The sequence below is a fragment of the Echeneis naucrates genome, chromosome 2 (assembly GCF_900963305.1).
Source record: "Echeneis naucrates chromosome 2, fEcheNa1.1, whole genome shotgun sequence".
NCBI lineage: Eukaryota > Metazoa > Chordata > Actinopteri > Carangiformes > Echeneidae > Echeneis > Echeneis naucrates.
The window spans coordinates 18,588,284-18,613,741 of record NC_042512.1 but is presented as its reverse complement, the minus strand read 5'-3'; the positions used below and the strand labels follow the sequence as shown (position 1 = coordinate 18,613,741).

The window sequence follows — 25,458 nt, the reverse complement described above, 5'->3', positions numbered from 1 at the left end:
TTTTCCTGTTCTGTCAGAGAAGCAGCAGCAGATGGAGGCTGAGCAGCAGGACAGCTACGTGCCGGCTGATCAGGACCTGCACGGCGCCTCCTGGCGAAGCTCTGCAGCTCCTCCCTCCGAGCGGCCCGGTGAGAGACGGGGAGCTGAGATGAAAAAGCTTTATGGCCAAGATGCAGCCAAGATCCTCGCCATGGAAGCAGCAATGCAGCTCACATTTGACAGAAACTGTGACCTCAAGCAGCCCAAGTACTGGCCTGTTATCCCACTGAAACTGTAATAGCTGTGGGCAGAGCTGATTTGGCAGAGATCCCTGCACTGATCTCTTGGTGAAACGGCAGCTTTGTCGTGTAATGGATTGTGGCTGATGAAACTGCTGATGTGGAACTAATGGTTTGGGTTAGCTTAGAGTTAGAAGTTATTTTAAGCACGAAAAAGATGCATGAATTGGCTGAGGCAAGGCATAGCCAGATAGAGATGTTACTGACCTGTCATGGTTTTGAAAGTGCAAAGAACATCTTTAATTTATTGCATAAAAACTGGCACAGATTTGCAGAAGTATTTGTTTCTCAGCTATTTGATTTTTAAAAGAGAAACGTAAAGCAAGTGTGAGCTGAGGGTCAGAAGTACAATAAAACATCCCGTGTCTGTGATGTACTTGTATTCAAACAGCATGTTGCCAGCCTGTGCTTCTAAGCTGTTTTTGTTTCCCCGCCAGTGCTGCTAAAGTTTCAAGCCGCAGCAGCTCCGCTTATGCCTGTCATCTTAGTTCAACCACAAAAACATTTTTCAACACGCCGCTCTGTTCAAATTCAGAGGCGAATTCCTACATGGCTGCTTCTGATCCTCCACTCCTCTGCACAAACAGTGATTTGTTATTGTTACATCTAAACTGTGGTTCTCTGACTCTGACACTTCATTTACTTCAAAGACATCTGTGTGGATTATCAGGCGGGTGTTGACTATACTCTTTATTCTGGGTTGTTCTTTTTTTTTTTTTTTTTTTTTTTACACTGAAGGCTGTTTGTTTTAATATAAATTCAGTTTATAATAAAGTGCTACATGTTTGGATAAAACCTGCTTTGTCAGCTGTGATCTCTCCCTTGCCTCTGTACTGAGCTCCTGATTACATAACTGCTGCAGCACATTTCTAAACCCAAAAACTGGGCCAACATTGCAATTTATAAATTACAAAGACACTATTTGTCCACTGCAATGAGCAAAAAAAAAAAAAAAAAATCCCCCCCAAATGACAGAATAAAGAACACAGATCAGCATTAATCACTTTTCCCTTTTAAAACAAATTGCAGTGCTTATTGTAGAGGGACCTTGCAATTTTTTTTGTATCGTAAAGAGTTAATTTGATGATGAAGAGATACACACTGTCATAACCATGTGAAGAAACGTGTGACTGCAGGTTTTGATGAGTCCTATTCGACTACTATGACTCCTTACAGCTCATAATGACAAGAACAATTATTATCTTCCATGAGACTATAAAGTGTGGAGAGCACGTAAGGATTGTGTTGGGATTATTGAATTGTGATCCGTTACTCACTCTGCCTGTGACGTCACCCCTCACCCTCCACCCTCCTCTGTTTCCAAACCGGGATGTGCAGTTGTTTTCATGCTGCCCCCCTTCAGACAACCTGTGGAAAACATCTGGGAGTTAGAGCACTTTTCAGTCTCAGGGCCGGTTTCTTCAGCAGAGGCATTATGGGTAGGTGTAATTTTCTTTCCAGGCTTGTATTTCTATACTTGTCAAAGAAAGTGGTACACTTCAAAGTGTCTCTTCTTGTTTGGCTGCTCTCATTTCAATGCTGTGTGCTCTGTGTGTGTCGGGGTAATGCAGGAAGGCTGACGTCTGGGTGGCTGACTCCACTTTGCATGTCTGCTAATCAGTTTAAAGGCTCAAAGGAAAAATTTTAAACACCCCGAGTTTGTTAACTTTCACCATCAATCTCTGTACTTTTTTGTTCATGTATAGCAACAAGTGAAACAAAGTTTTAGGCATAAAACTCACGCAGTGTGTCTGATTACTGTGTTGCATGTCAGTGAACATGGCAGGATTGAAATCTGAAAGATTAAGACATGAACAAGATCTTGACAGTTTACCTTAAAAATATAACAGTAGTGTGCACCTTTCCCCACAGTGTTATTCCTTTTTTAAAAAAATATTTAGCCCAATAAATAAAAGACATTTGTGATGTTTTAGTAGTCATTCAGGCAAAAACGTAAAATCCTGTAAAACTGTGAGCTTGTGTGTCTGCAGTTAAACATACGGATTCTGCTCAGCCTCCACTTGTCACCTCCTCATGCGAGAGTTGGTGATGATTGGATTAGGAAGGAATGATCCGCTGCCTCATTGTGGATTAAACAGACTGGACAAGCTTGAAACACGGCATATAATTGTTTCTGTGGAGAAGGGGGTGCATGTTGCAGGAAGGATAGAATAGCACAGAAGATGGTTTTACTTCATCACATGTTGGTAAAAATGGACGTCATCTCAAAACATTTAGCGCCGCAGGCATTCAAAAGTCTAAATCTAAAATGGAAAAGATGCATTTCTAGCCTGCTGACATGGTAAAGCTTGTTCCACTGTATTAAACCTTTAACGGTTGAGATCGACATCACACCATTTGTTCAGGAAGCTGCGACCAGACCAGACTGTCTCGGCAGAAGTTCAGATTTGTTTCTGTTTGACTGAATCCAGTAGCATTCATTTTGATCTCATTAGGCCGCTGAAGAAAAGCTGCCAACATTTTCAAGCGTAGCCATCTCCATCATAGGTTTTCTCCATACCCTCCTCCACTGTCTCTCACATCTCTCTCTCTCATTCATGACATCTGTTTCCAATAAGGCAGCGGGGCTGTTTATCGGCCCGAGGCTGTAGCGAAGTTGAGAACAGACAGGATATAGCCAAGTGACATGATTTACTGCGTTGGGGAACCAGAGATATTTTTTTTATAAACCTCTTTTCTTTCAGCTCCACCATTTTGGCTGTTACTCCCTCAAACTGCTACTTTTGTCCCATCATCATCAGCAGCATCATCCAATCTTTCATCTGCATCTGCTTCTCTCATCATCTCCATGCTCATTGTCTTCATCATTATTCTTTCTACTTCCATCCCTCCCCTCCGCCTCTCCCCACGCGCCCCGCTTCATGAATTCACTCTTTGTGCACTCTCCTTTTTTTTTTTCTGCAGTTAGTCTGTGCTTGGCTGTATGTGGAAATTCATATCCTTTTGCATCCCCTCCTGTGGATTTACTGTGCGGCGATCTGCAGAATGGATTCTGAGTGTCGCAGTGATCAAGCAGATAGACTTCAAAAGGCTGCAGATTTTAAAGGATTGTTTGACTCTGAAAGAATAAATGATCAATCAGCTGAGAAAAAAAACTGGAACAATCCTATGACCTGATTGCAATAACAAGGCAGCAACACAACAATACTGCAATAATAAAAGTCTGGGGAAAGCTCAACAGAAAAATGGCTGTTTTACAACAAGTTTGCCATTTTTTCGAATTAAATACTTCTATATTCATTGTTGAGTTCTCATATAATTCTTTGATCACTTAGAGCAGCAATCCACAGTTTACAGAATTAATTAGTATTAATCATCAGGAGCTGAAATGAGAGTTACGTTTGTTTGATGACGTGAGTCTTTCAAGCTGATTTGTACGTGTGAAATTAAGTATGAAAGTAGCGAGCCTTCAGAAACTGGTATAGTTAAATTAAGAAATTTGGGATCAGCTGCCTTCACTGTCTTCAGGTTTTGACTGAATGCCAAGAGAAACACAGAGAGAGGCAAACAGATGGGAGTAAAAGCCCTGTGGGACTGACCCAAAGCTAAAAGAAAACCAGCTAAAACCAACCATGTGATCCTACTGTGATCCTGACTATATCAGAAGTTGTTGTTTTAATGTTTTGAAAAGGTGTTCTGTATTAGTGTGACATCTTGGTGCTCTCACGGCAAAAGCCTGTCGACGACACACATCTGAAAACGTGCTTCTGTTCCCTCAAACACGCCCACATCCCAACCGGGTGTTTGTTTTCATATTAAGGCTACAATCCACTTGCCTCCTTCTCCTTGTTCTGCGTGTGAGCATTTTCAGCTGAGCCCAGGGGCTACGCTCTGATGTGTCCGAATCAGACGTTGTCAGGAAGACCTGTTGCCATGGCGACGCAGCGATGCACAAAGCTCCGAGGCGGGCGTCATCTCAAACCTGGCACATGTGGAACATCGCACAGCAGATCAAAAGCAGGCCATACATACACGTGAGCCACAGACAGCAGTGAATTGTCGTTCTCCCTCACCTCCTCTGCAGTGATGATGATGATGATGATGATGATGACGACGATGATGGGGATGATGATGATGATGATGATGAACCCACCCTGCTTTGCATTTTCCTCCACACAGTGACTCACGGTGTGCTTGTGAACTGTGGGGGGAAGCAGCGCTTATCCCACACTGCTGCTGGCATGTGCTGCAGTTCAGTACAGTAGGTCACAGGTGCAGCAGCTCCTGAGTCACATGACTCAAACATAAAGTCACATGACGTAGGCAGGCAGGCGGTTTGGGGTGGGGCGAGGGTGTATATTAATAAGTGTTTGTGTGTAGTTGTTGGGATGACGAGGACAACGTACCATGATGTGGAGCAGACTGTGGACCAAATCTGGGCCAGTGGGATTAGCAGCTCGTTGGATAAATTGCTGGGTGGAGGGGTGATGGGGGGGATGGGTGTGTATGCCCGAACATCTCACACATGTGTGTGTGTGAGATACATTCGCTGCGTAAAACCATTCCCAAAATCATTCCACATAAAGGACAGGTGTTTCAGTTGATGCAGACGATGATGCAGCATGTTGGGATTCATTTGAATGAATTTCCATTAAATTTGTCCCGTGTGCCTGCTTTGTGTTGTCGGTTGGAGAAAGATCTGATGGGAGAGATACCAAAAAAAACTCCTATTAGGCAGATTATCGGCTGAATTTGTCGAGAATATTCCATAAAAGTCCAACTTACAATAAAAGTGTGCACGTGTTCCAAGTTTAACCTTCATCAGCATCCGTTCAGGGATGGGAGGGAAGCGTCTCCTTGGTGACTGAGGTTTGAGGGTAGGATGGGGGCAGAAATGGGTCATCACCCTTCAGATAGACAGCCCGGACACACACACACACACACACACACATACACACACACACAGGTGTACCAATGCACTAAAACACACAAAGAGAAATGAGAAGAACTTCTCAGGTGTGAGACACGACTGCACAAATTGCAGAGCTTGCATGCCGCTCTCTGCCAAAGGTTTCCCTTTTAGAGGAAGCCAGAAGCCCATTAAAATGGCAAGGATTAGACTAAAGCAACAGCGGGAGGCTCATAAAGCCGTCGCTGAGACATTTGCTTGTTTCTGTGTGTGCGTCAGTGTGTGCAGCGTCTTTGTCTGTTTGCATAAATGATGACCTGCTTCCACCACTGCTGATAAAACACTTGTATTTGACTCATGGACGCAGATAAATTGATGCCCAAACAGGCAGAGAGAGACAAACTGGAGAAAGCTGTTGCATGCACATCAGAGAAATGTGACTCATGTCATCACGCCAATAAACAGATAAACAGATAAAGTGTGTTCTGCTTTTCTCACTCAAGGCCAGATCCTTTCTTGCTCTCGTAGTATAGATGAAAAGCTCCTCGTGGAGAACTGCACATGCCCCATGATTCAAGCAGCCATCTCACTCTCTGTGACCTGGAACCCCCTAGAATAGTCAGAGAGAAACACAGCAGTGATGTCACAGGGGCAGCAGATTCTGCAGGTCACGCAGAGGTCAACCTCAGATCAGAGCCCAAAGCCTGATCGCCGGCATCGACGCTCAACTAAAGAGATGCAATTTGAAAGGTCAATCCGCTGCCTACAGGACTAAACACACAATGACCTCCATCTAAATGGCATTAGCGCCGTTTGCTGCTGTCTGTCCTTCCTGTAGTCCTTCTGGCAGAGGATTTGCCCTCCAACACCTGGAACACACTCAGCCAAGTCCATCCATGGGCCCTGCTGGACACGCAGGAAAACAAATCATTTTAGGGAACACTGAAAAGATTTCCATCCGTCTGTCCCTCTTCTTATTGATTTACTTTTGTTGTCTTGCTCTTGGCGGATTCAAGCTGCTATGAGGCCACGTGAGAAGTTTTTCTAGGAAGCGATAGCATCGCAGAAAGATCTGAATCGGCGCAGCCTGTTGGCAATGTTACACATCTCCATGGCAACAGCAGGGCCTGTATCACCGAGATCAGACTGCTCGGACGTTGAAGATGTGACTATCACAGGAGCCTGCACTTGTTGTGGAAATCTTTTTTTTTCGCTGATGTTTGAAACCAATTTCAAGCCAGTTAGGACTCATCTCAGCAGAGGTGTCCACAGACAGCTTTGTCCTCCTCGCTTCTTCTTCCCTCTCTCGCATTAACTCCACATCTGATGACACGAAGGAGTCGGAACATCCTCATTAGTCTGGGATGACCCCATTCGGGCTCCACTCTTTCTTCTCCGTGTCACTGTAATGAGAGAAGACAAGCATTCAGCAGACTCTCCCTTTAATTTTTGCCAAGAGTTTTTGCAGGGAGATAGAAAAAGTTTGTGAGCTCCCTCTGAAGAGCTGCAATTTGGTTGAACAAAAATCAGCCAGCTCCAAAATGTGACAGGAAGTCTGAACTGAAAGCATTTTCTGGCCCCATTACTCAGCCAAAGAGACACACTGTTAAAGTTTAAAGTACTGTCTCTACACTTCACTGTGTGCGTCCACGAACTTTGAGCGATGAGTCTGTGCAGCTTTTCCCACAGATTATTTGTCAGTCAAACATTTCAGCTCTGATGTGAGGTGAACTTGCTGTGGTTTTCCTTTCTGACACCTGCGGAGCGCAGCGTTAGTAAGAGGTTTGGGCCAGAGTCCAAGCGCTGTGCGTTTGTGAGTCTGTGTGTGGCAGGGTGATGGAGAAGAGTGCCAGGGAGCACTGTATCTCATCTTCTGGACAAATCCTTAATCTGCGTGACCCAGCAAGGGATTATGGGCATTCTGGGAGAAAAAGGGTGCTTGAAACACAACTCAGAATTTATGTGCACTTTTTTTAACAGTAAGCGTTGTCATTGATGTCATTTACCTCAAATCACTACGAAAAGCCTGAAGTGTCGATACATCAGACGATTGAAACGATTAAAAAGAAAATTGCTGTTCTATATTTATCTGCTTTATCTGTTTTTGCTCTAATGTGACAATTTCTAAAACTAGTTCATGAATGAAGATTTTGAAAACATTGCCCATCACTTTGCTGTCAGGTTTCAGCATCTTGATGCCATTTTTTCAGCCTGATGAATCAACATGAAGGAAGGAAAGGAGGCCTCGCTTTCTTCATTGTTTTAAAGCATCTATTCATTTACGTCACAGGATTGTGACGAATTGCGTTTTTCACTGAGGCGGCTCTCCTTCCTGGTTATGGTGATGAGGTGGATCAAGTTTCCTCTTGGCTCAGTATCAGAGACACGTTTAAATGTCAAAAAGTCAGAGTGATGGGTGACCCTCTTTGGTCCGGCAGCATATGGTGGCGGTGGGTGTTAATTTCAGCCCTCGGGGTAAAAAGGGAGCCACTAAATGTCATGAATGTCGTGTTAGTTGGTCTGGTGTCTGATGCTTTGTTGGATGACAACATCAGGGGTTGGGGGGCAGTTGAGCTGGAGGGGGGGGGGGTCTTTGACGGTTGTGTGGACCTGAATTAAAACCTTATCTAAGAGGATTCGGGACAGATGGCGTCCCTTTGTTTGAGGATGTGTTTATTATTAGAAAACAGGGTTTACCCCCGATTCTCTGAACAAACACACCCCGCCCACTTCAAGCATCCGTGGTGGGTACAAGGGCTCACCTTTGTTGATTTCCCATTGGCCCCCGGGAGCCGCGGCTTAGCCAATGAGCCGCCTCTGAGACAAACAAAGGGCCCCCTATTAAATAAAGCCTGACAAGGCTGTTAAGCAGTTAAGGGACTCTGATTGGTCAAATGGGATCCAATCGTGGCTCGGATCAGTTTAAGTGAAGCTGTTTTTCTACAACCAAGGCAGCGTGCTAAAGCAGGAACATCAACAAACAGGAGAAGTGTGCTCGTCCCCTTCATGACAGCCGTGGACATGAGAGTCCGATCCGGCTGCTACTTGTTAGGACCAAATTATCACAATACACTGAATGGCGGCTTAAAATAACACAAACGTGTTTGATTTAAAACGTTCATTCTCAGTTTGATGTGCAACTACAACCCTTTCTTTCCCAGCTTCTCACCTGCAGTCACACTTTTATCTAAAATGCTTACATTGTCCAATAGTAGATCATCTTTTTCTCCCCCTCTTTCCCTCCCTGACTCTCAGCTTCTGTCCCAACTCACCAGATGGAGAGGGGGCGGTGTGTGTGTGTGTGTGTGTGTGTGTGTATTCATGCATGCATGGGTACCCATGAGTTTGCATATTTACATCTCGTGCACATTTTGTCCTTATATCTTCCTTTGTTCCACTGAGACAAGGCAGAAATAGAAGAAAAAGATTTTCACCTGCAAAACCAGGAAACAATCGATAGAAAGAACGGAGAATCATTTCAGAAGTGCACCAGAACCATCAGAACCATCAGCACAATTTCCCCCACAGTTTGGTGATTTTAGGGGCCAAAAAGTGTTATCTGACATCAGTTGGGGGCGGATAATCTGCATGTGCAAAATAAATCCAATCTGACAGGGCCTTCACGTCTTGAAACTGGATTGTTAATATACACGGAGAAAGTGCTAAGCTTTAATAGGGAGGGGGGGAGAGAGAGAGAGAGAGAGAGAGAGAGAGAGAGAGAGAGAGGAGGGAGGGTGTGTACGAGAGAGAGAGAGAGAGAGAGAGAGAGAGCATCAAGTCACCAGGATAGACTCCACTATCCTCACACTGTCAGGTCCAAGTGCCACCAGGAGACTATATTCCTCTAAAATCATGGATGGGACAAAGCCGGCCATGGAGTCCAACGCGGAGGACACTCAGGACGAGGGGCAGGAGAGCAAAGGTAAACCCGAGACGGCGCTGTCATCTGCGCGTTTTTCCACAATCTCTTTGGAGACATTTGCGTCTGCGCCAGCGCCGAGCGGTTTAACCTACTTGCAATGGCTTCTTGCCTCTGCGCGACACAATAGCGATGCATTTCAGCCACCACCCCCCCCCCCCCCCCCCCCCCCTCCGGCCCCTCACCTATTATCTGAGGGGGAATTTTAATGTATTTATTTTTTAAGAAAAGCAGGCGGGAGATTATTCCCACAAATCCAGGGCGCAAATGTGGCGTTCATTTTTACGTTTCTGCGCGCTTCGTCGGCATTTGGAGGCTGATGGAGGAGAGAATAAGGGGGCGGGGGCGGGCAGGTTGGTTGACAGAAGCATTTTGGTGCCAGTTTGCTCCATGCACTGCTGCTGCTGCTGCTGCTGCTCCGTCCAGGGGCGTGATCAGTCCAAAGCAATGCAACACATGCACGCACGGAGCGCGCGTTTTGTGCGGCCGCTGAGATCAGGTGCACTTGACGCAGAGGGGGGACGGCGGTGCCCATCGGCTCCAGACACGTTCACTGAGCCTCTGCTGGCTTCATACATGCTCATCTGCTGCGGCAGTGAATCCAGCAGCGTTAAAAATAAGAATAATCATCAAAAACAAAAACGTCGTGTTGTGTACGCGTGTCTTTGTGTGTCCGCCCATACAGATGTGGATGTGATTTGTAGTGCAGTCACATCCTTCACTTTGGAGACAGTGGCTGACAGATAGCAGGCAGTTCATCAGTCTGATTGTAAGCAGGGGGGGGGGCACTTTGGTTTCCTTTACTACTACATCACTCAGGATCTGGAATGATGCCTTTTAGGCCTGGATGACACACAGAGCACCTGAGCGGCTTTACACACACTCAGTTTCGTGTTTGCCAGCGTTTCAGAGTAAAGGAGGCGAGTTCGAAACGATGCATCTGCAGCGTGTTCAAAATGGAGGCACATTTTATAGATTTTTAAGGCCGATTCATGCTTCAGCCGCGGATTGATGCCCCAGTCAGCCATGCCACTTACAAGCTTTTATGTCCGTGCTCTGCAGCCGTTGCGCCACAGTACTAGTTCTGCCTCCAAACAAAGGCGAGGGAAACCGAGCAGATCGTGTTGGTGCAACAGTTACTTTCAGTGAAATGCAGAAAATGGAGGCAGGAGATGGCGTGCACGATCGCTGAAGGCTACCAAGCCGACCAGTCACAGGTACGTGTCGGCTCTCTGCAGAGGTGTATGTCGGCCTTCGATGGCACTCGAGCAATAATGGGACCTCCACCTTCAAATCCATCTAGAGGATTTGGTTTCTTGTTGAAAACAGTTTGAGGCTTCAGGCGACTTAAAGCGCTCGGTGTTCATTTTCTGTCAGATTCTGTGACTTCAAAGTCGGGAGTTGCTCCCTGGCAGTGATATTACAGTCTGTCTGTGATGTAAGGTCAAAAGAGCGGGGTGTTCCTCAGTGAAAAAGACACTGCATCATCGTCTCCTGCTCCGTGCAACCTCAGTCCAGTCTGTGAGGATATCTGAGCTGGGGGGCGGCGGCGGCGGCGGCGGCCATATTTATAGTGAACTATTAACCCTCTGAACATTCACCCATTCCCACCTCAGCTGCCTGGACTGTTGAGCTCCAGGTGTGATGTTGCACATCCGAGTCCACTGAAATAGACCGGATTTTAGTCCGTGTAATCATTTGACATCTGGAATGGGACCATCAGCTTACAGCAGCAACCAAGAAGCTGCAGATTTACACGGTGGGGGGGGCAAGAAGGCCGGAGCTGCCCTGTAAGGAGCTTGTGTCGGTGTGTGCCAGCTCTGACATGGTCCTGATTCAGAAAGCACGTGTGATGTAAGGCCGTTTTCCTGCGCCAATCAGAGAGAGGCCTGAGAAAGATGTAAAACTTCTGAAAAGCACCAAGATGTTTTCAACACACATGAAAAGTGTAAAAAAACCTTTAGCTTGACTAATTCCTGTCCGACTTCTTCTTCTCTTCCACTGACAGGACAGTTTGCCAACTTGTATCACAATATTTTTAGCTCCAAACATTTGATTTTAGGTCCCACGCAACTTATTTCAGCGTCACTCAGTGTCACTGGAAAAGTGTTTGCTGAGGGTAAACAGAGTCCATGTTCCCGACTGCGCTGCTGTCGTGTCCCTCTGCAGAGTAATTACAGACTGGAGAACGAACTCAGCACAGCGACGGGTTATAATCCGGGGGAACGGGCGGCGCTGATGATGCTGACGGGTATGAATTGATCTTTTTGCTTGATTGCTTCCTATAATCTCTAATCTGTACGTCCACAGAGGTACGCTGAGCTCAGGACTCGGATAACGACACGCTCTCTGAGGTGCAATTAAATCTGATGTCATTAGTACAGAAGCAGTTTGATTAGGAAACGCAAACCTCCCGCCGGACGCTGTGATTTTTACCTCTAATGCAGCTTTGAGTGTGTCAAAGTGGCAGAGTGCCATTCAACTTAATCTGATTGCATCCATCTGTTCCCCTCTTTGTTTTAGAGATTGGCCTGTTCACACACACACACACACCTTCCTCCCTTCCCTGTGTGTGTGTGCGTGCGCGCTCTTACATAATGCACCCCTGGCTTTCTGTACTTGGCAATGATGTTCAGATCAGCACCGTAAAAGATTACATCACCGTCTGGAGAGGTGCAGGTTTTCTTTCATTTTCTGCATGGGAAGGCAGAGCTATGGCAGCCTGGAAAGGACAAAAAGAGTTCCATTAACCAGGATGTCCGTATTTCTTTCTCTCCAAAGTAAAATCTGTGATGAAGATGCAGAAATGAATTACTGACCGTCTCGTCGTCGTCTTCATCATTTCTGACTCACTTGCCTTCATGGAAACAATCCTGTGCCAAAAGTGGGTGGCAGTGAGATTTGTCAGATTCATATTCATCATTATAATCAGCAGCACACAAAGCACCAATGTAATTATTTCTTGGTGTTAAATTGAACGTCTATTCATTTTGTCAGACAAAATAAGAAAACTTCGGGCACTCAATATTTCCCTGACATTTCATTTGTAGACCAAATTAACAATAATAATAATAATAATAATAATAATAATAATAATAACTGTTTGTTGCAGCCCTGAACCCAACTCCCATGAGTGTCAACGATGTCACAGAGAGAGGAAATGCACCACGGCAGCCAGGAAGAAACGATTCTTTCTACGTTAGTCTCAAGTCGTGGGTCATTTGAATCTAAAGGCCCTGTTTGATGATCATCAGTCGGACGAGGCCACAGGAGGGACACCGCACTGTCCCCCTGCTGCTGCTGACATTTGTTGTGTTTGTCTTGCAGAGAGATAGATAGATATTGGACGGGGTCCCTCCGCTGCGTTCTTGCCCTTACTGTAAACCAAAGATTGTATGTTTGACGTTGTACTGAGAGTGTTGATCCTTTATGGCTCACTGCTTCTGACAGGACAACCTCCAGGATTCGACGTGCTGGTTGAACTCGATAAAATGCATCTATGCCCATTTTAAGTTCGATATTAGAAAGGTTTTGAACTTGTTGCCCTCGTTCAGTGTTGCTCTGCCTTGACAGATTAAAGTAAACCACTTCAGCTTCACGCAAACAAACCCTGAGACGCTTCTTGGCCGGCGTTAGCAGAGAGCTGATGTATTAAGCTGACGTGTGTCAGAAACATACACAAGAGCAGACAAGATAAATATCTTCTGTTGCTCTGCTAATCGCAGAATTGTGCAAAATCTGAATGCCTCCTTCTTCCCCTCCCTCAATGTCAGCGCGAAAAAAAAAAAAAAGAAAAGAAACTTAATCTGGCATCCGATACCGTGCACCAGATTGATTGGCTGATCAATATCTGTGGCTGGTGAATTCTTCTGGTCCAGCCAAGTGACTGTAATAGAAGCTGATATTTTTTCAGCTGACAAACTGTCAGTATGTTGCTGCTCCTCTTTCACACACTCCCACACACACTCTATACCATAGACTTGCTTTTGTTGGACTCAGTTTCTCCATCAACCTCCTCTCATCGAGGCTGAAATCTCCAGTTTCATCTCCTCGTGGAACTTTCTCTGTGACAATATCAAAGGAAAAAAAAAAAAAAAAAAAACCTCCCACGCACAGAAATTGATGCCCATCAGCCATTTCACAATTTTAACAGTGAAACCTGAGCATGTGACTGAGACTTACTTATACAGACTTCACCGAACGCAGCACAGGTGGAGCTGGAGTTTTACAATTATGTTTGGAAGGTTAACGATAAATCTGCTGATTAAAAAAAAAATATTTTTAGCTGCAGAAGGTTCGTCTGATGATAAAGATAAAAAACACAACAACTTAGAGAGCGTTCTCTGAAAACTAGCTTCCACACACACACACACACACTCTGCTCGACTCTCACCCTGGAGGTGTGCGAGGTTGTGGGAGCATGTGAAAGCCGTCACACTGGGAGACACTCATGTGTTCCTTGTTTGAAGCCATTTGCCCAAAGCCTGCTGTCAACCTCCATCTGGATATGTGTGTGTGTTTGTTTACGTGTCAATGACCAGGAGTGGTGGAGGGGAACGTCTGTGTCGGTGCCTCGCCTGCACTGGAGGAAAAGCTCTATTTCTGTGTGCACATGTGTGTGGGCGAGACAGTGTGGTGTCCCACTGTGTTCACACTGGTCACATTTACTGGATATTTAAATCAGCATTTCCTGCCGACTTGAACCAGAAAAAGCAGCGTGTCGTGGAATTCACCGTCCTCTGAATGCCCCTTTGTTTTACTGCACACAACAAAGAAAATGGCCCTCAACGCAACACTATTCTGTTTTTTCAATCTAAAGACAAAAAGATAAAACCAGGAAATGATGAACAGGAATGAACAGGAAATGATTCGCTGTTACTTAGGCCTCAACACTACATCACCCATAAGCCTTAGCTGCTGCTGTTGTGGAGACGAAAGTGTAGCCATGTTAAAACTGACCCAGAGGAACCAACAAAAAGGTTAATATTATAGATGAACTTTATCATTATATGTTTCTGGCTGAACTTTACAATCGTTAAAGGAAGTTTTCACGAACATGGCGCTAAAATCAACCCGTATTTATGATTAAAATGGCGCAGCCACAGACAGAAGCAACAGATTAGAAGATTTGGAAGCAGCACAATAATCTGAACGCCCCACGTTTGAACCCCAGTCTGCAGCGGGTACATGAATAGCAGCAAGTGGCAGGTTGGCTCAGCATGTCTTGTTCCTGAGCGATGCCAACCTCCTCTGGCCTTCCTCCATCACCCACGGACGCCCAAGCTGCTCCGCTCAGCCGTTGCCCATAAAAAGGCCTGATGCCCGACTAGCACTCGTCATCATTAACTGTAAACGTGCGGCCCAGTTTGTTTAACCTCATGTAGCCAGCCTCAGAGGAAGCGTACAGTAAACAGCGCAGCAGCTCATGTTGAGAGTTCAGTACTTGTGCTCAGTCACACACACACACACACACACACACACACACACACACAGTTAATCGAGCCCCTGAGGCTGCTGGAAAGTGAATCTTCATAATCACATCAGGGGTGGAGGGGGTTGGAGCGGAGGGCCACTGACTTCTTTGACATCTCAGGGAAAGCGACATTAGCCAAGCTGAGCCGTTCAGCTCGACGGCACGGCACTTCTAGCCACGGGGGCCATTTTACATTTTGGTGGAGCAAGACTTAAACTAATGGCCCACAGTGCGCCTCACTGAGCCCAGGACAGGTGATCCTGGTCCTGGATCGGGACAGCACACTGTTGAGCTTGGTGCTAAACGAACTCCCACACCTACAGAATTTATAAACTTAGCACATCATTTATTCTGTGGCAGCCAGTTGCAGCCAGGAAGACAAAACAGCGACATTTTAGTCATAAGAAGAAATAAATCAAAATTCACCTTCACTGCTGGCTAAGTTTGATTCGTATCAGAAATCTGGACTTACAATTTGAAATCAATATTATTTGACTCACCAAGCCTCTTGGTGGGTTTCCAAACATTTCACAGCCTGCTGATTATTGCAGAGTTTCTACTTTAATTCAGCCTGTCTGAGGACTGTGTGTGTGAACCAACATCCAGCAGATCGTATCGATCACCCAGCCAGGCGTCAGGCACGGCGTTTTACAGCCACGCTGTCCATCACTCTCAATTACGCACGGCCAGATGCCGACCTCGTGGCCTTCATAATGCTGCACAAACACCAGATTAGGGTCAGTTAAAAAGGTTTCCTGTCTCACATCTATTTTACTGTCCGTTTAAAACAAATCAACAAACGAAATAAAACCCCTCAAATGTAAAAGGATTTCATCAAAGCTCAGAGCAGCAGCGAAAGCAGAAAGATGGAAATCTCCCAAACTCCAGTTATGAGTTATGAGTTTGTGTTGTTGTTGTTGTTGTGTCTGATATCTGCTGCCATCAAACAGATCAGGCTTCTTTTTCATCTCAACTCGGACAGCCACATCCATCCATCCATCCGTCTCCTTATCTTTTACTTTCCCACACCTCACCCCTCTCTTGTGAGAATCTACCCATAATGCACTGTGAGGAAATTGCCCCATGATGAACACAGCACTTCTAAATTGGAGAAGAGCCGCAGGCGGGGACCAGACCGGCCGCTGAAATATTCACAAAGCTTTATTAACGCCGGTAACTCCCGGCAGATGCACCGTGTGCGCTAACAGTTGGCGATAATCACGCCGCGCCGCCGTGTTTTACAGTGAACAGCAAATCATTTACTGTCAGGACAGTCGATGTGATCGCTCTCAGTTCATATTGAAATCTGCTTTATAAGGATGGAAACCAATCAAACCAGAGAAGTCCAGGCAGGATTATCCGGAGCTGGCAGTCAGAGGAGAATTATTATTATTATTATTATTATTATGATTATTCTGGCTGCTCACTTTATATTTGCTTTAGATCTGGCCAGTCAAATCAGTTTTTCCTGTTTCTGCTACTCTTTTGTGTCAAATAATCAATTTTCTGTTTTTACCCACTTCCTAAAAACCTGAAGTCTCCCTCCTTCCTTCTTCCTGCCTGATGTTTCATTTGTTTGTGATCTTTGCTGTAGATGTATTTATTTATTTATTTATTTTTTGCATCACCGTCGCAGCTTTCTCACCGATCTTTGTGTTGCATCACTCTCCATCGATGCATTCGCGGGTGTGCGTGTGTGTGCGTGAGTGAGGAGAGCAAAACGGCGGCGAAGAACTACGTTACAGCTGAATTGGGTCGTGGGTAACACGTTGCTATGGCAACTGCTATTTGCTGGCCCTGGGGCCAAGTGCTGCTTTTTCACTTACACTTTCTCTCTCTCGTGCTCGTTCTGCCTCTTCCTTTACCTTCTTCTCTTTTTTCCTCCTCAGCTCGCTCTCTATCGATCTCTCGCTCGATCTTCCTTTCCATTCACCTCTTCCTTTTCTTGGTTTTGTCCTGCAGATTTATCGGATACACAAGATGTTAATGCTTAATTTGCATCGGACTGTGAGAGTATTTGCACCTCTTTACAACCAGACGCATCATCCCCGCTCTGAGATAGTCGAGATGATGTACGACGCCGTGTTGTAACATATTGTCTCAGCGATTAAGTCCAGCTACCTCACTGTAAATACAGCGAAGGCACGCAGTCATATTTCACCACCAGAGCGGAGAGGAAGAGGAAAGCAGGCCAAAGGCAGACTCAGAGGTGGCGAGAGGCAGTGAGGTATAAAATGAGAGCGATGGAACGGCCTCAGTGTGTCACCTAAATTCTACCCTAATGAATAGCCCATTGATTTCCATTAAGGATGGCTGCAGCTGACCACTCCGGCCTGTCTGCTTCCCATTAGTGCACTTTAAAACTGAGCCTGACGAACAGTCGTAGCCACAGGCGGGCCGGATGAGACCCCCGTTTAGTGTTTAAAATGAGCCTATAGATTCACCCATGAAGCTGCAGCGCTCCAGAGTGAAGAGCAGAGCTAACACGACAGCCATGCGGTCGTGGACTTCGTCTTAAATTTGACTTCCTTTCAACAAGCCAGCAAAAAATGCAAAAAAGGAATATCAAGACAAAACCACATGGAAGCTCTTGATTTGCATGTGACAAAGCAGGATTATCTCGTCCCTCCTGACGGGTTTCATTCTCTTCTCGAAACAAAGAAGGGCAGGAAGACTAACTGACTAAACGACCTGTTGAGATCGACCTTTAATAGCAGGATGGAGTGTCCCCACTGGATCGACCAGTGACTCCATCACAGCCCCCCCCGCCTCACCCCCCGAGGCCTGGCCTGTTTCTTGGCGTGGGATTTCCGAGCCACGCAGCCTTAACAGCTCCACCTTTCCTTCAGCCCGCTTCCTTCATTAACATTAATAGGATTTGGATCTATTATGCAACGAGGCTCGGCTGCATTACGCAAGGCAGAGTCTTCATTGGCTGCTGGGACTCGGGTCTCCCTCCCAGCTCAGACTGGGGGGGGGTTTCACGACGTGGACCCTCAGACACAGACACGAACATTTAAAATCGATAGCAGCAGCATCAATAATGTTGCTGGGTGTTGACTGTGATGCCATTTGTTAAATAGCACAAATTATAGCTGAGGTTGTTGCTCCCAAACTAAATTACTGAACAATTTCCTCATTCAAAATCCTCCCGAGGGGCGACAAAAGGATGTTCTTATTACATTTCACTGAAATCCATCAGCCTGAAAATAGAATAGGAGATTTTTTTTCCAAGTTCATCGTCCGACAGAGTAGCATATTATCTGTCAGCTGGTTCACGAGCAGGGAAAACACCACATTTAGGCTCAGTCGGCGGGGATTCCACTGATGGGGCCAAAATCGATGACATCTGCACACACGGTTGTAAAACCATCAGCCGCGAGAGGTCGATTCAGAAATGATACAGTGAACCAGAAGGGAAGGATTTACATTTCAAATAAAATGAGTGAAAGAAAGCTTTGGCAAGTCTTGAGTTGTGTGTGTGTGTGTGTGCGCTGTTTAATTGGTTTCTATGGGGAGATATCGCCACACATCATTGGCTGTCAGAGTCTGTCAGCTGAGTTTGATGCTGATAAAAGCTGTCGAAGACTTTTTTGTCTCCTGCTCGTGTGGACGTTGGAGAGAATCTGATGTCCTCATCGGATCGCCTGTCACATACAGTAAATATCATGAAGCACCGAGTGTGTGTCGGTCTCACTTCGGAAGCAGATCCTTCCGCGTCTGAAGTCGGTTCACCGTGTTCTCAAACAGAAATGTTCACATTCCACTAACTTCTGAACATGAAATAATGATGCCTCGGAGATGCCAATTGGAGCAGGTTGTCATGGAAACAGCGAAAGTGGCGCACACACACACACACACACACAAGATGGTTCGTTTTGCCTTTTTTTTTTCCTGAGTAACTTCCGGCTTTGCTGGAGGAGCTATTTTTAACAGTCATTATATAAGACGCAACTCTCGGGATCAACACAATGTGTTATTTTCCCTCCTCGTAGTTCCTCTGCACTCTGACGGGATGCATCATCTTCCACCTGCATATCTCAAGCTCATGATGCCCACAGGCAGCGTTGTGACACAATTAATAGACACTCATTTGTGAATTCAACCTTGTCACTTTCTAGAAACTGCTGGAGCACAGACGATGGAGTAGAAATGTTCTGATGATTGCACCAAAGAACGCAAATGAAGTCATCACTTCCAGCCCCAGAAACATTCAGCACCTTCGAAGCACAGCGTCGCTTTAACGCCATTTCTCCGCCGCCCTCCTTTATTTTCTAATGATTTATTCAGGATCAGGTCATGAGTTATTTATGCCATTTGATCATAAGGAAGAATAAGAACTTTTCCTTTAAAGACAAAAGGCAGATGGGCCAAGTTTTCAGCATGTGGCACAGCTTCCATGTAATATTCAGCAGCTCCAGCTGGGCTCAAAGTGAAGGCACAGTAACTGAACGGTGCTATGATTCGCCCCTCGATATGCCCGACAGGGAGAAGTGTTGTTCCTCTTTTGTAGATTCAAAGAAACGAGTGTGACGCTGAGGCACACGGGGCAGACTCGGCCCCAACAGTACGATTGGGGATCTTGCAGGTTTCTGCAGCCGGATAACGATCAAACGGCGGCAGACCAAGCGTTGCACCGAGTGTCATCATTGGAGCCGAGTCTCCTGCTTGTTAGAGCAAATATGTTGTCTGCAGTCGGGCCTTCGGCCATTCCTCTGCTTTCAACTCTGACCCACTTTGTTCTTTCTCTCCCCCTCAAAGCGTTCTCAGCTGTGGGTGTCTAAATGTAACAGGAAACTCTTCCTATCTGTGTGAATCCTCCTCTCTCCGTCTCCCCCGTGCAGGATGCTTCGAGTGCTGCATCAAGTGTCTGGGCGGGGTGCCCTACGCCTCCCTCGTGGCCACCATCCTCTGCTTCTCCGGCGTGGCTCTGTTCTGCGGCTGCGGCCACGTGGCGCTGACCGGCACCCTGACCATGCTGGAGAACCATTTCTCCAGGGTCACCAGCGACCACGCCACCCTCACCATGGTGTAAGTCCTCCACCTGGATCACACACAAACCGAAATGTGTTGTTCAGCTGAAACTGAACAGGAGGGGTGTGTGTGTGTGTGTGTGTGTGTGTGTGTGTGTGTGTGTGTGTGTGTGTTCAGGATTCAGATCTTTCAGTACATCATCTACGGCGTCGCCTCCTTCTTCTTCGTCTACGCCATCATCCTGCTGGCTGAGGGCTTCTACACCACCAGCGCCATCAAGAAGGAGCTCCAGAGCGACTTCAAGACCACCGTCTGCGGACGCTGCATCACCGCCTTCGTACGTCGACACATGCCAACACAAACACACAAGCACACGAAACAGCTGCTGTGAATCATCACACCTACCGACCCAGTTCCCTCCGTAAATGAGATGTAATTACTGTGATGTGTGTTTGTAATGTTCCCGCTTAAAAACAGCGTTTATAGGCTTAGAAAAAGCAGCACAAAACAATCAGCCATTAAGCTTTTACCAGCCTGGACAAGAGTCATCTTGAAAGTGTTGCGAAGGCACATTCGCACACCTCCACACATTTGTGGACACACACAAGACAGACACTTTTGCAGAGACACACAAATGCTCAAGCCTTGAGGGGAACTCTGGAACAGTTTGTCGTTTCTACCCTGATTACTCTAATTGCTGCGGATGTCCAGTAGCATTAGCTTAAGCATGAGCTGTGAATGTGTGTGTGTGTGTGTGTGTGTGTGTGTGTGGTCTTTAAGGAATGATATTAACCTACTTTTTTTGAATGCAGCTGAAACTTTGGATACACATGCTGACAAAAATCAAACCATCCCCTTTTCTCCTCTCAGTTCATGTTCCTGACTTACATCCTCGCTCTGGCCTTCCTCGGCATTTTCGGCTTCACAGCGATCCCCGTCTTCCTCTTCTTCAACATGTGGAATACCTGCGCCGCCATGAAGTCTCCCGACGCCAACATCACCTTGCCTGACTCCATCTGTGTGGACGTCAGGCAGTATGGTAATCTACGTGCTCCACCACGCTGACCAGAAGGCTTTGAGCCATTTTCACCTTCTTGTAAAATCTGTCTGGTGAAGCAGAAACATTCTCCAAATTGAAATAACAAACTCCTTTCCAGTGCAACATGCTGCATATCTCCATATTTTTTGATCTGCACCTGAAGTCGACAGCGGCGGACCTCATGCTACGTTATGGGTCCTCTCAGTTTAAGAGAAATTCCTCTGATCAAGAGAGCGAGAGCTCCAACATGTGGGCCGGCCTCAGCAATAAAAGATTTAACGTTGGCACATAAAACAACATCCTGATGAGACCCAGACTCACCTGCAGGGGAGAGTGTTCTAAAAAAGAAACTGAAGTCCATTCAGACGGATTTACTCTTCAGCCGCAGCACATTTTCATCTGCAGCTGCTTTAAATGTCACTTTCTATACACAGAGAGGTCAAAAAAACACACTTCTGGCCTGAGAGCCTGATTGGGTCTCTATGAAAATCCACCTTCCTGCAGTATTACAGCACAGTAACGCTCTCTTGTGATTGCATATCTGCTTATCTGTTTGATGGCCTAATGTGCAGTAAGTGACCCACATTTGGAAGACAGCTGGACCGCTCACAAAGTCGGACGAGGCTCGCATACGCTTCACTGGCAGTCAGACTCAGGATGAAATATTAACCCCAGTTACTCCCAGTTGTCAATGATTGTCAGCAGCAAGAAATGTTTTTAATCGCTTTTTCTTTCTGTTTGTGAAAAACTTCTAAAAATCAGAGGAAAGACAGGAAAACGGGCAGCAGCTGTGAGCTGAGCTTAAGTCTGCGAAAAGGCTTCCTCGGTGCACAAGTGGTTCAAAATAGTGACCCATATTTTCCCGTCGGAGAGGCTCAGAGGCCCGGACGGCGGCGGCCCTGTTTCCTTTAATCTTTTATCCCAGCCTAATTCATAAAGCCTTCAATCATACAGTCGGTCTCGGGGGAGGAAAAAGAGGAGGAAGCTGTGACGTTTCGTCTCTCTGATCCTGCAGGTATTATTCCCTGGAACGCCACGCCGGGAAAAGCTTGTGGAGCCACGCTGGGCGACATCTGCAACACAAGCGAGGTGAGACGCCACCACTTGACCTTTCCGCCCTCTTTTTCTCAGTTTTTTTTTTTTTTTTTTTTTAAATACAGCTCCTCTCTTTTCTACAGTTCTACCTTTCCTACCATCTCTACATCGTCACCCTGGCCGGCGCCGGAGCCACCGTCATCGCACTGGTAAGCTCATGATCCCACCCACACACGTTGCCAGTCTTCCCGTGCGGCCTGCTGCTCTGTGAGGTTTCAGAGTTTGGCTCACGTCTTGTTCGTTCTGCAGGTGACACATGACAAAAAAAAAAAAAAAAAAAGAAAGAAAAGGGAGAAATTCACACTTGATCAGAAACTTTACAGGGTCGGCTCTAATTGAACTTCTTTAAGAGACGTTACATCTTTCTATGCATGCCGTAACATCCTGCTGGGAACAGACTACAGTTTGGAAAAGGACGAAGCGATTTAAAGACGCCTCACATCATCATCATGTTTTCTTTTTTTTTCTCTTCAGATCCACTACCTGATGATCTTATCGGCCAACTGGGCCTATCTGAAGAGCGCCGTCTCCACGCACGAGTACCAGGACATCAAGACCAAGGACGACCAGGACCTGGAGGCCGAGGCGCGCTCCAAGGACGGCCAGAACTCGTCCTCCTACTCATAAGGACAAGAGGTCTTCTCCCGCCGCCACCCGTCCCCGCGCCGCACCTCCACCCCCACCCAGCCTCCTTCACGCCGTGTTTGATAGTCCCCCAGCCTCCTGATTCTCCATCCTCTTCCCCCTCCACACACACGGGGGGGAGAATAGAGGATCAGGAGGAGCGGACGGCCCAGGCCGAGGCAGATGTTTCAGAACTCAGGTATGCTCCGTCGGTTCAGAAGCATCTGCCACGAACCGCCGCCCCCCCTCCTCCACCCCCTCCACCCCCCAACTCGTGCTTCTTGGGCGGCGGCTCCTGAACGTGACCCGGCTGTGACGGCCTCGCGCCCTGAGCCAAATCAGCCTGTCGACACACAGCTCCTAACAGCCTGAAGAAACATTGTTCGCTGTCAGCTTCGGCCACAGGGAAGCCACGCAGCGAGCGATTTCCTCCGTTTTTTGGTGTTTTATATGCATATATATATATGAATATGAATATATTGTGTGAATGTGTATGAATGTTGTTGTTTTTTTTAAATACTCTCTGAAAAGTATGCCAGGTAATATTACGAACTTTTGTTTTTTTCTTCTTTTTGTTTGTGCGCTCATAAGGTTTTTTCCTCCTTTTACTTTTCTTCTTCCTCCATCTTTAGACTTTTTCTTGCTAATGCTCGATATGTGTTGCACTATTTATGAAACAAACAAACAAAAACAAAAAAACTAAACAAGGAGAGTTTAAATCCCTGAAAATCTCAAAGCACCCCCAGCTCCCTTCTCATAAAAATGCTGACAAGAGTCAAATCACGTTGTATCTCAAGGATTAAATGCACATTTACATGACCGCATTAAACGTTCATTTAAGACCAGAGGTGCAAACTTTTTTAAAAGAACAGTTGACAAAATGACAAATACAATTTGCAAAAAAGTCAAATGATTCCTTTTTTTTTTTTTTTAAAGATCTTTACAGTTTTTGCTTCTCTCATCACCAGCTGCAGCAAAAAAAATAAAATATAATTAAAAAAAAAAAAAAAAAAAAAAGTGTAAAGATAAATCTGTCCGGGACACACAAACACACCTCAGGTATCAAACTAAATCTGATTTCAGCCAGTTGTGTTGTTGTTTTTTTTTTTCCACCATCTAAACATTTACTCGCCCTCGCTGGATTTGGTGCACCGTCCTCTGTGAATTATACAATACAACCTGTTCTCTCATTTTCTAAAACTGCTCTTTTTGCAGATAAAGTTCACCTGTAAATAGACCGAACCCCCCCCCACACCCCAAAAAACGAAAAAAAAAAAACAAACAAAAATAAATCTCAATTTTCACTTCTCCCCCAAACGGGAGCACACGTCAGTGTTTTGCCACGCTCTTCTTTGGATTTACTTTCCACAAATATGTAAATGTACCCTTTGAGATCTGTGTTTAGCACTCAAATACTAGTTCTGCATTTGATATGATAACTGTAATGTAACATCTTAAATGATGCAGTGCAGTCATGATATGATATGATGGATTGAGGTGATTGTGACGTATACATTTTAAAATGTGACAAAAATGATAATAATAAGGAAAATGATTTTTTTTTTAATGTTTAATCAGTTTTAGGCAGCTGAGTTCTTCTTGTGATTCATTAATAATTATTTTATGGAATTTATCTGTGCTTATTTTTTGATGGCCGGCCAAATGAGCTACTCGACTTGTGACTGAAGCGAAATGTTTTTTTGTTTTCTTTTTGTTGACTTGTTTGTTTTTTGTTGCTTTCCCTTTCTTATTTTTTAAACGTCATGCCTCTCACAAGAGCCACAGAGACTGTTTTGGATGTTTACACTCTGAATAAAACAAGTCAGGAATTTTCATACATTAATTTTATAATCAAATATTGTTTAATAATCATAAACTATATTCTATAATGAGCATCACTGGTTAGTTTACCCCTCAAAAAAAAAAAAAAAAACAACAAAAAAAAAAAACACTGAAGAAGACATCTTTTTGAACTTTGATGAGATGAAGCATGTCAGTATTGTCCATGTGTGCAGCTGTCTATTCTGTAAAAAAAGGACTATATTGCCACGTGTGTTATGTTTGATAAATATACGTGCTTTGCCGCCGGGTTGATGTAAAGGCAAACTTCAGTTTCCTCTAGGACGATGCGTGTCAGGGTGTTGTTGTTTCCTCGTTACTTGCATGAAGGAGACATGACTGTGTCTTTGCAGTTTTTCAGGTGATGTGTAGTCAATTGTACTGACAACTATGGTAGGCGGTGTTTGCCCTCCCCTCTCCCCCCCCCCTCCACCTACTCTTTTCTAAAGAAAACTCCATTGTACTTTGATGGCATTGTAGTCCCTGTAGGTGTTTCATTATGGTTTTCTTTTTTTAAGTTGGAAATAGTTCTATGACTCCTATATAGTGATGATTTTTTGTAACCTTCTCTAGTAAAACCGATATTTTTTATTATCGTGACACCGTCGTCTCCTGCCTCTTTCTTCACTTTGAGTCTTACAGAAATCCACGTTACTCTCACTGTGTTTTTTTTTTTTTTTTATTATTATTAATTATTTCTATTTAGAAAAGGAGAACAAATATAAGCTTCTCCAGGAGAGTTTTCAGTCCTTGATGGGATAAAAATGTCGAACACTGCCAGTTTCAATCCTCCAAAGTCTCTATTTTAGTTCTTTGCACAATCACAAATGTAAAACGGAAAAATATTATTCAGTAAATGTACAAATCAACCCGGCCATTCATCTCAAAGTCAATAAAATCCTGGAGGAATCTCCTTAGAAACAGCTGACGCTCATTCTCGACTGACCACATCACACCTCCGACGGGAATAAACGGGGTTTTGCCACAAGGTGTTTCCAGTTATGTCACAAATTTAATTCTATGCAAGTTTGGTATCAACCAGGAAGTTGGTTTGAATGTTTGCAGAAGTAAAACCAGTGTGTACTCACAGCTGTCGATGGAGCCGCCTGATGACGCTCAGCTTCACAGGGATTCGTGCTGAAGATGCACACAAAGCACAGGCTGAAGTCAGGATTTAATATTCTGCGTCTCATTAACCACATTCACGTCAGAAACATGTTTCATGTACCTGTGAGGTGCTGCTCTCTGATTTATGGACGGTTAGTGCCTCCTTGTGGATGAACTGACTTTTTACTGAGTCAGTAAATATGCAGATATTCTTTTAATTCTTATTTTCTAAATGAGGGA

The 25,458-nt window shown here is 45.3% G+C and overlaps 2 protein-coding genes and 4 long non-coding RNA genes across 15 annotated transcripts in view; 2 read left to right on the top strand and 4 right to left on the bottom strand.

Moving 5' to 3' along the window:
* Positions 1-982, top strand: part of gemin8 (gem (nuclear organelle) associated protein 8) — a 2,000-nt gene extending 1,018 nt beyond the window's left edge. Inside the window, exon 3 of the mRNA XM_029523879.1 lies at positions 18-982. Coding sequence (XP_029379739.1) covers positions 18-277 — 260 coding nt within the window. The 3' untranslated portion in view covers positions 278-982. The remainder of the gene's footprint in view (positions 1-17) is intronic.
* The window catches only part of LOC115057023 (uncharacterized), a 10,581-nt gene extending 8,692 nt beyond the window's left edge, over positions 1-1,889 (bottom strand). For all 8 annotated transcript variants that reach the window (XR_003841853.1, XR_003841863.1, XR_003841859.1 and 5 more), the window contains exon 1: positions 1,556-1,889. This is a non-coding gene — a long non-coding RNA (uncharacterized LOC115057023). The remainder of the gene's footprint in view (positions 1-1,555) is intronic.
* Positions 1,664-23,217, top strand: LOC115057003 (neuronal membrane glycoprotein M6-b-like). Of its 2 annotated transcripts, none has more exons than XM_029523866.1 (7): positions 1,664-1,717; positions 19,385-19,571; positions 19,692-19,851; positions 20,385-20,553; positions 21,569-21,642; positions 21,732-21,797; positions 22,123-23,217. In XM_029523866.1, exons 1-7 carry the CDS (start codon positions 1,714-1,716, stop codon positions 22,273-22,275), a joined length of 813 nt encoding a protein of 270 aa, XP_029379726.1. In that variant the 5' UTR covers positions 1,664-1,713; the 3' UTR covers positions 22,276-23,217. The 2 variants fall into 2 exon arrangements, with proteins under 2 accessions (XP_029379726.1, XP_029379718.1); XM_029523858.1 differs by lacking the exon at positions 1,664-1,717 and adding an exon at positions 8,941-9,070.
* On the bottom strand, positions 3,583-5,137 carry LOC115057050 (uncharacterized). Its single transcript, XR_003841866.1, has 3 exons — positions 5,025-5,137; positions 4,313-4,938; positions 3,583-4,221 (listed from the first exon to the last, which is right to left on the bottom strand). It is a non-coding gene; the product is annotated as an uncharacterized LOC115057050 (long non-coding RNA).
* LOC115057044 (uncharacterized) lies at positions 5,166-20,642 on the bottom strand. Of its 2 annotated transcripts, XR_003841865.1 has the most exons (8): positions 20,403-20,642; positions 19,711-19,847; positions 16,367-19,584; positions 11,887-11,940; positions 11,730-11,789; positions 6,135-6,551; positions 5,647-6,051; positions 5,166-5,218 (listed from the first exon to the last, which is right to left on the bottom strand). It is a non-coding gene; the product is annotated as an uncharacterized LOC115057044 (long non-coding RNA). The 2 variants fall into 2 exon arrangements; XR_003841864.1 differs by having other exon boundaries at positions 5,183-6,051.
* LOC115057056 (uncharacterized) lies at positions 21,685-25,458 on the bottom strand. Its single transcript, XR_003841867.1, has 2 exons — positions 25,200-25,458; positions 21,685-21,891 (listed from the first exon to the last, which is right to left on the bottom strand). It is a non-coding gene; the product is annotated as an uncharacterized LOC115057056 (long non-coding RNA).

What these genes read in the sequence shown, in the direction of transcription:
- LOC115057003 (XM_029523858.1), top strand. Translation starts at nt 9,001, where the DNA reads ATGGATGGGACAAAGCCGGCCATGGAGTCCAACGCGGAGGACACTCAG. An exon ending in CGAGGGGCAGGAGAGCAAAG is followed by an intron (nt 9,071 to 19,384) that starts GTAAACCCGAGA and finishes TCCCCCGTGCAG; the next exon opens with GATGCTTCGAGTGCTGCATC. An exon ending in GACGCTGCATCACCGCCTTC is followed by an intron (nt 19,852 to 20,384) that starts GTACGTCGACAC and finishes TTCTCCTCTCAG; the next exon opens with TTCATGTTCCTGACTTACAT.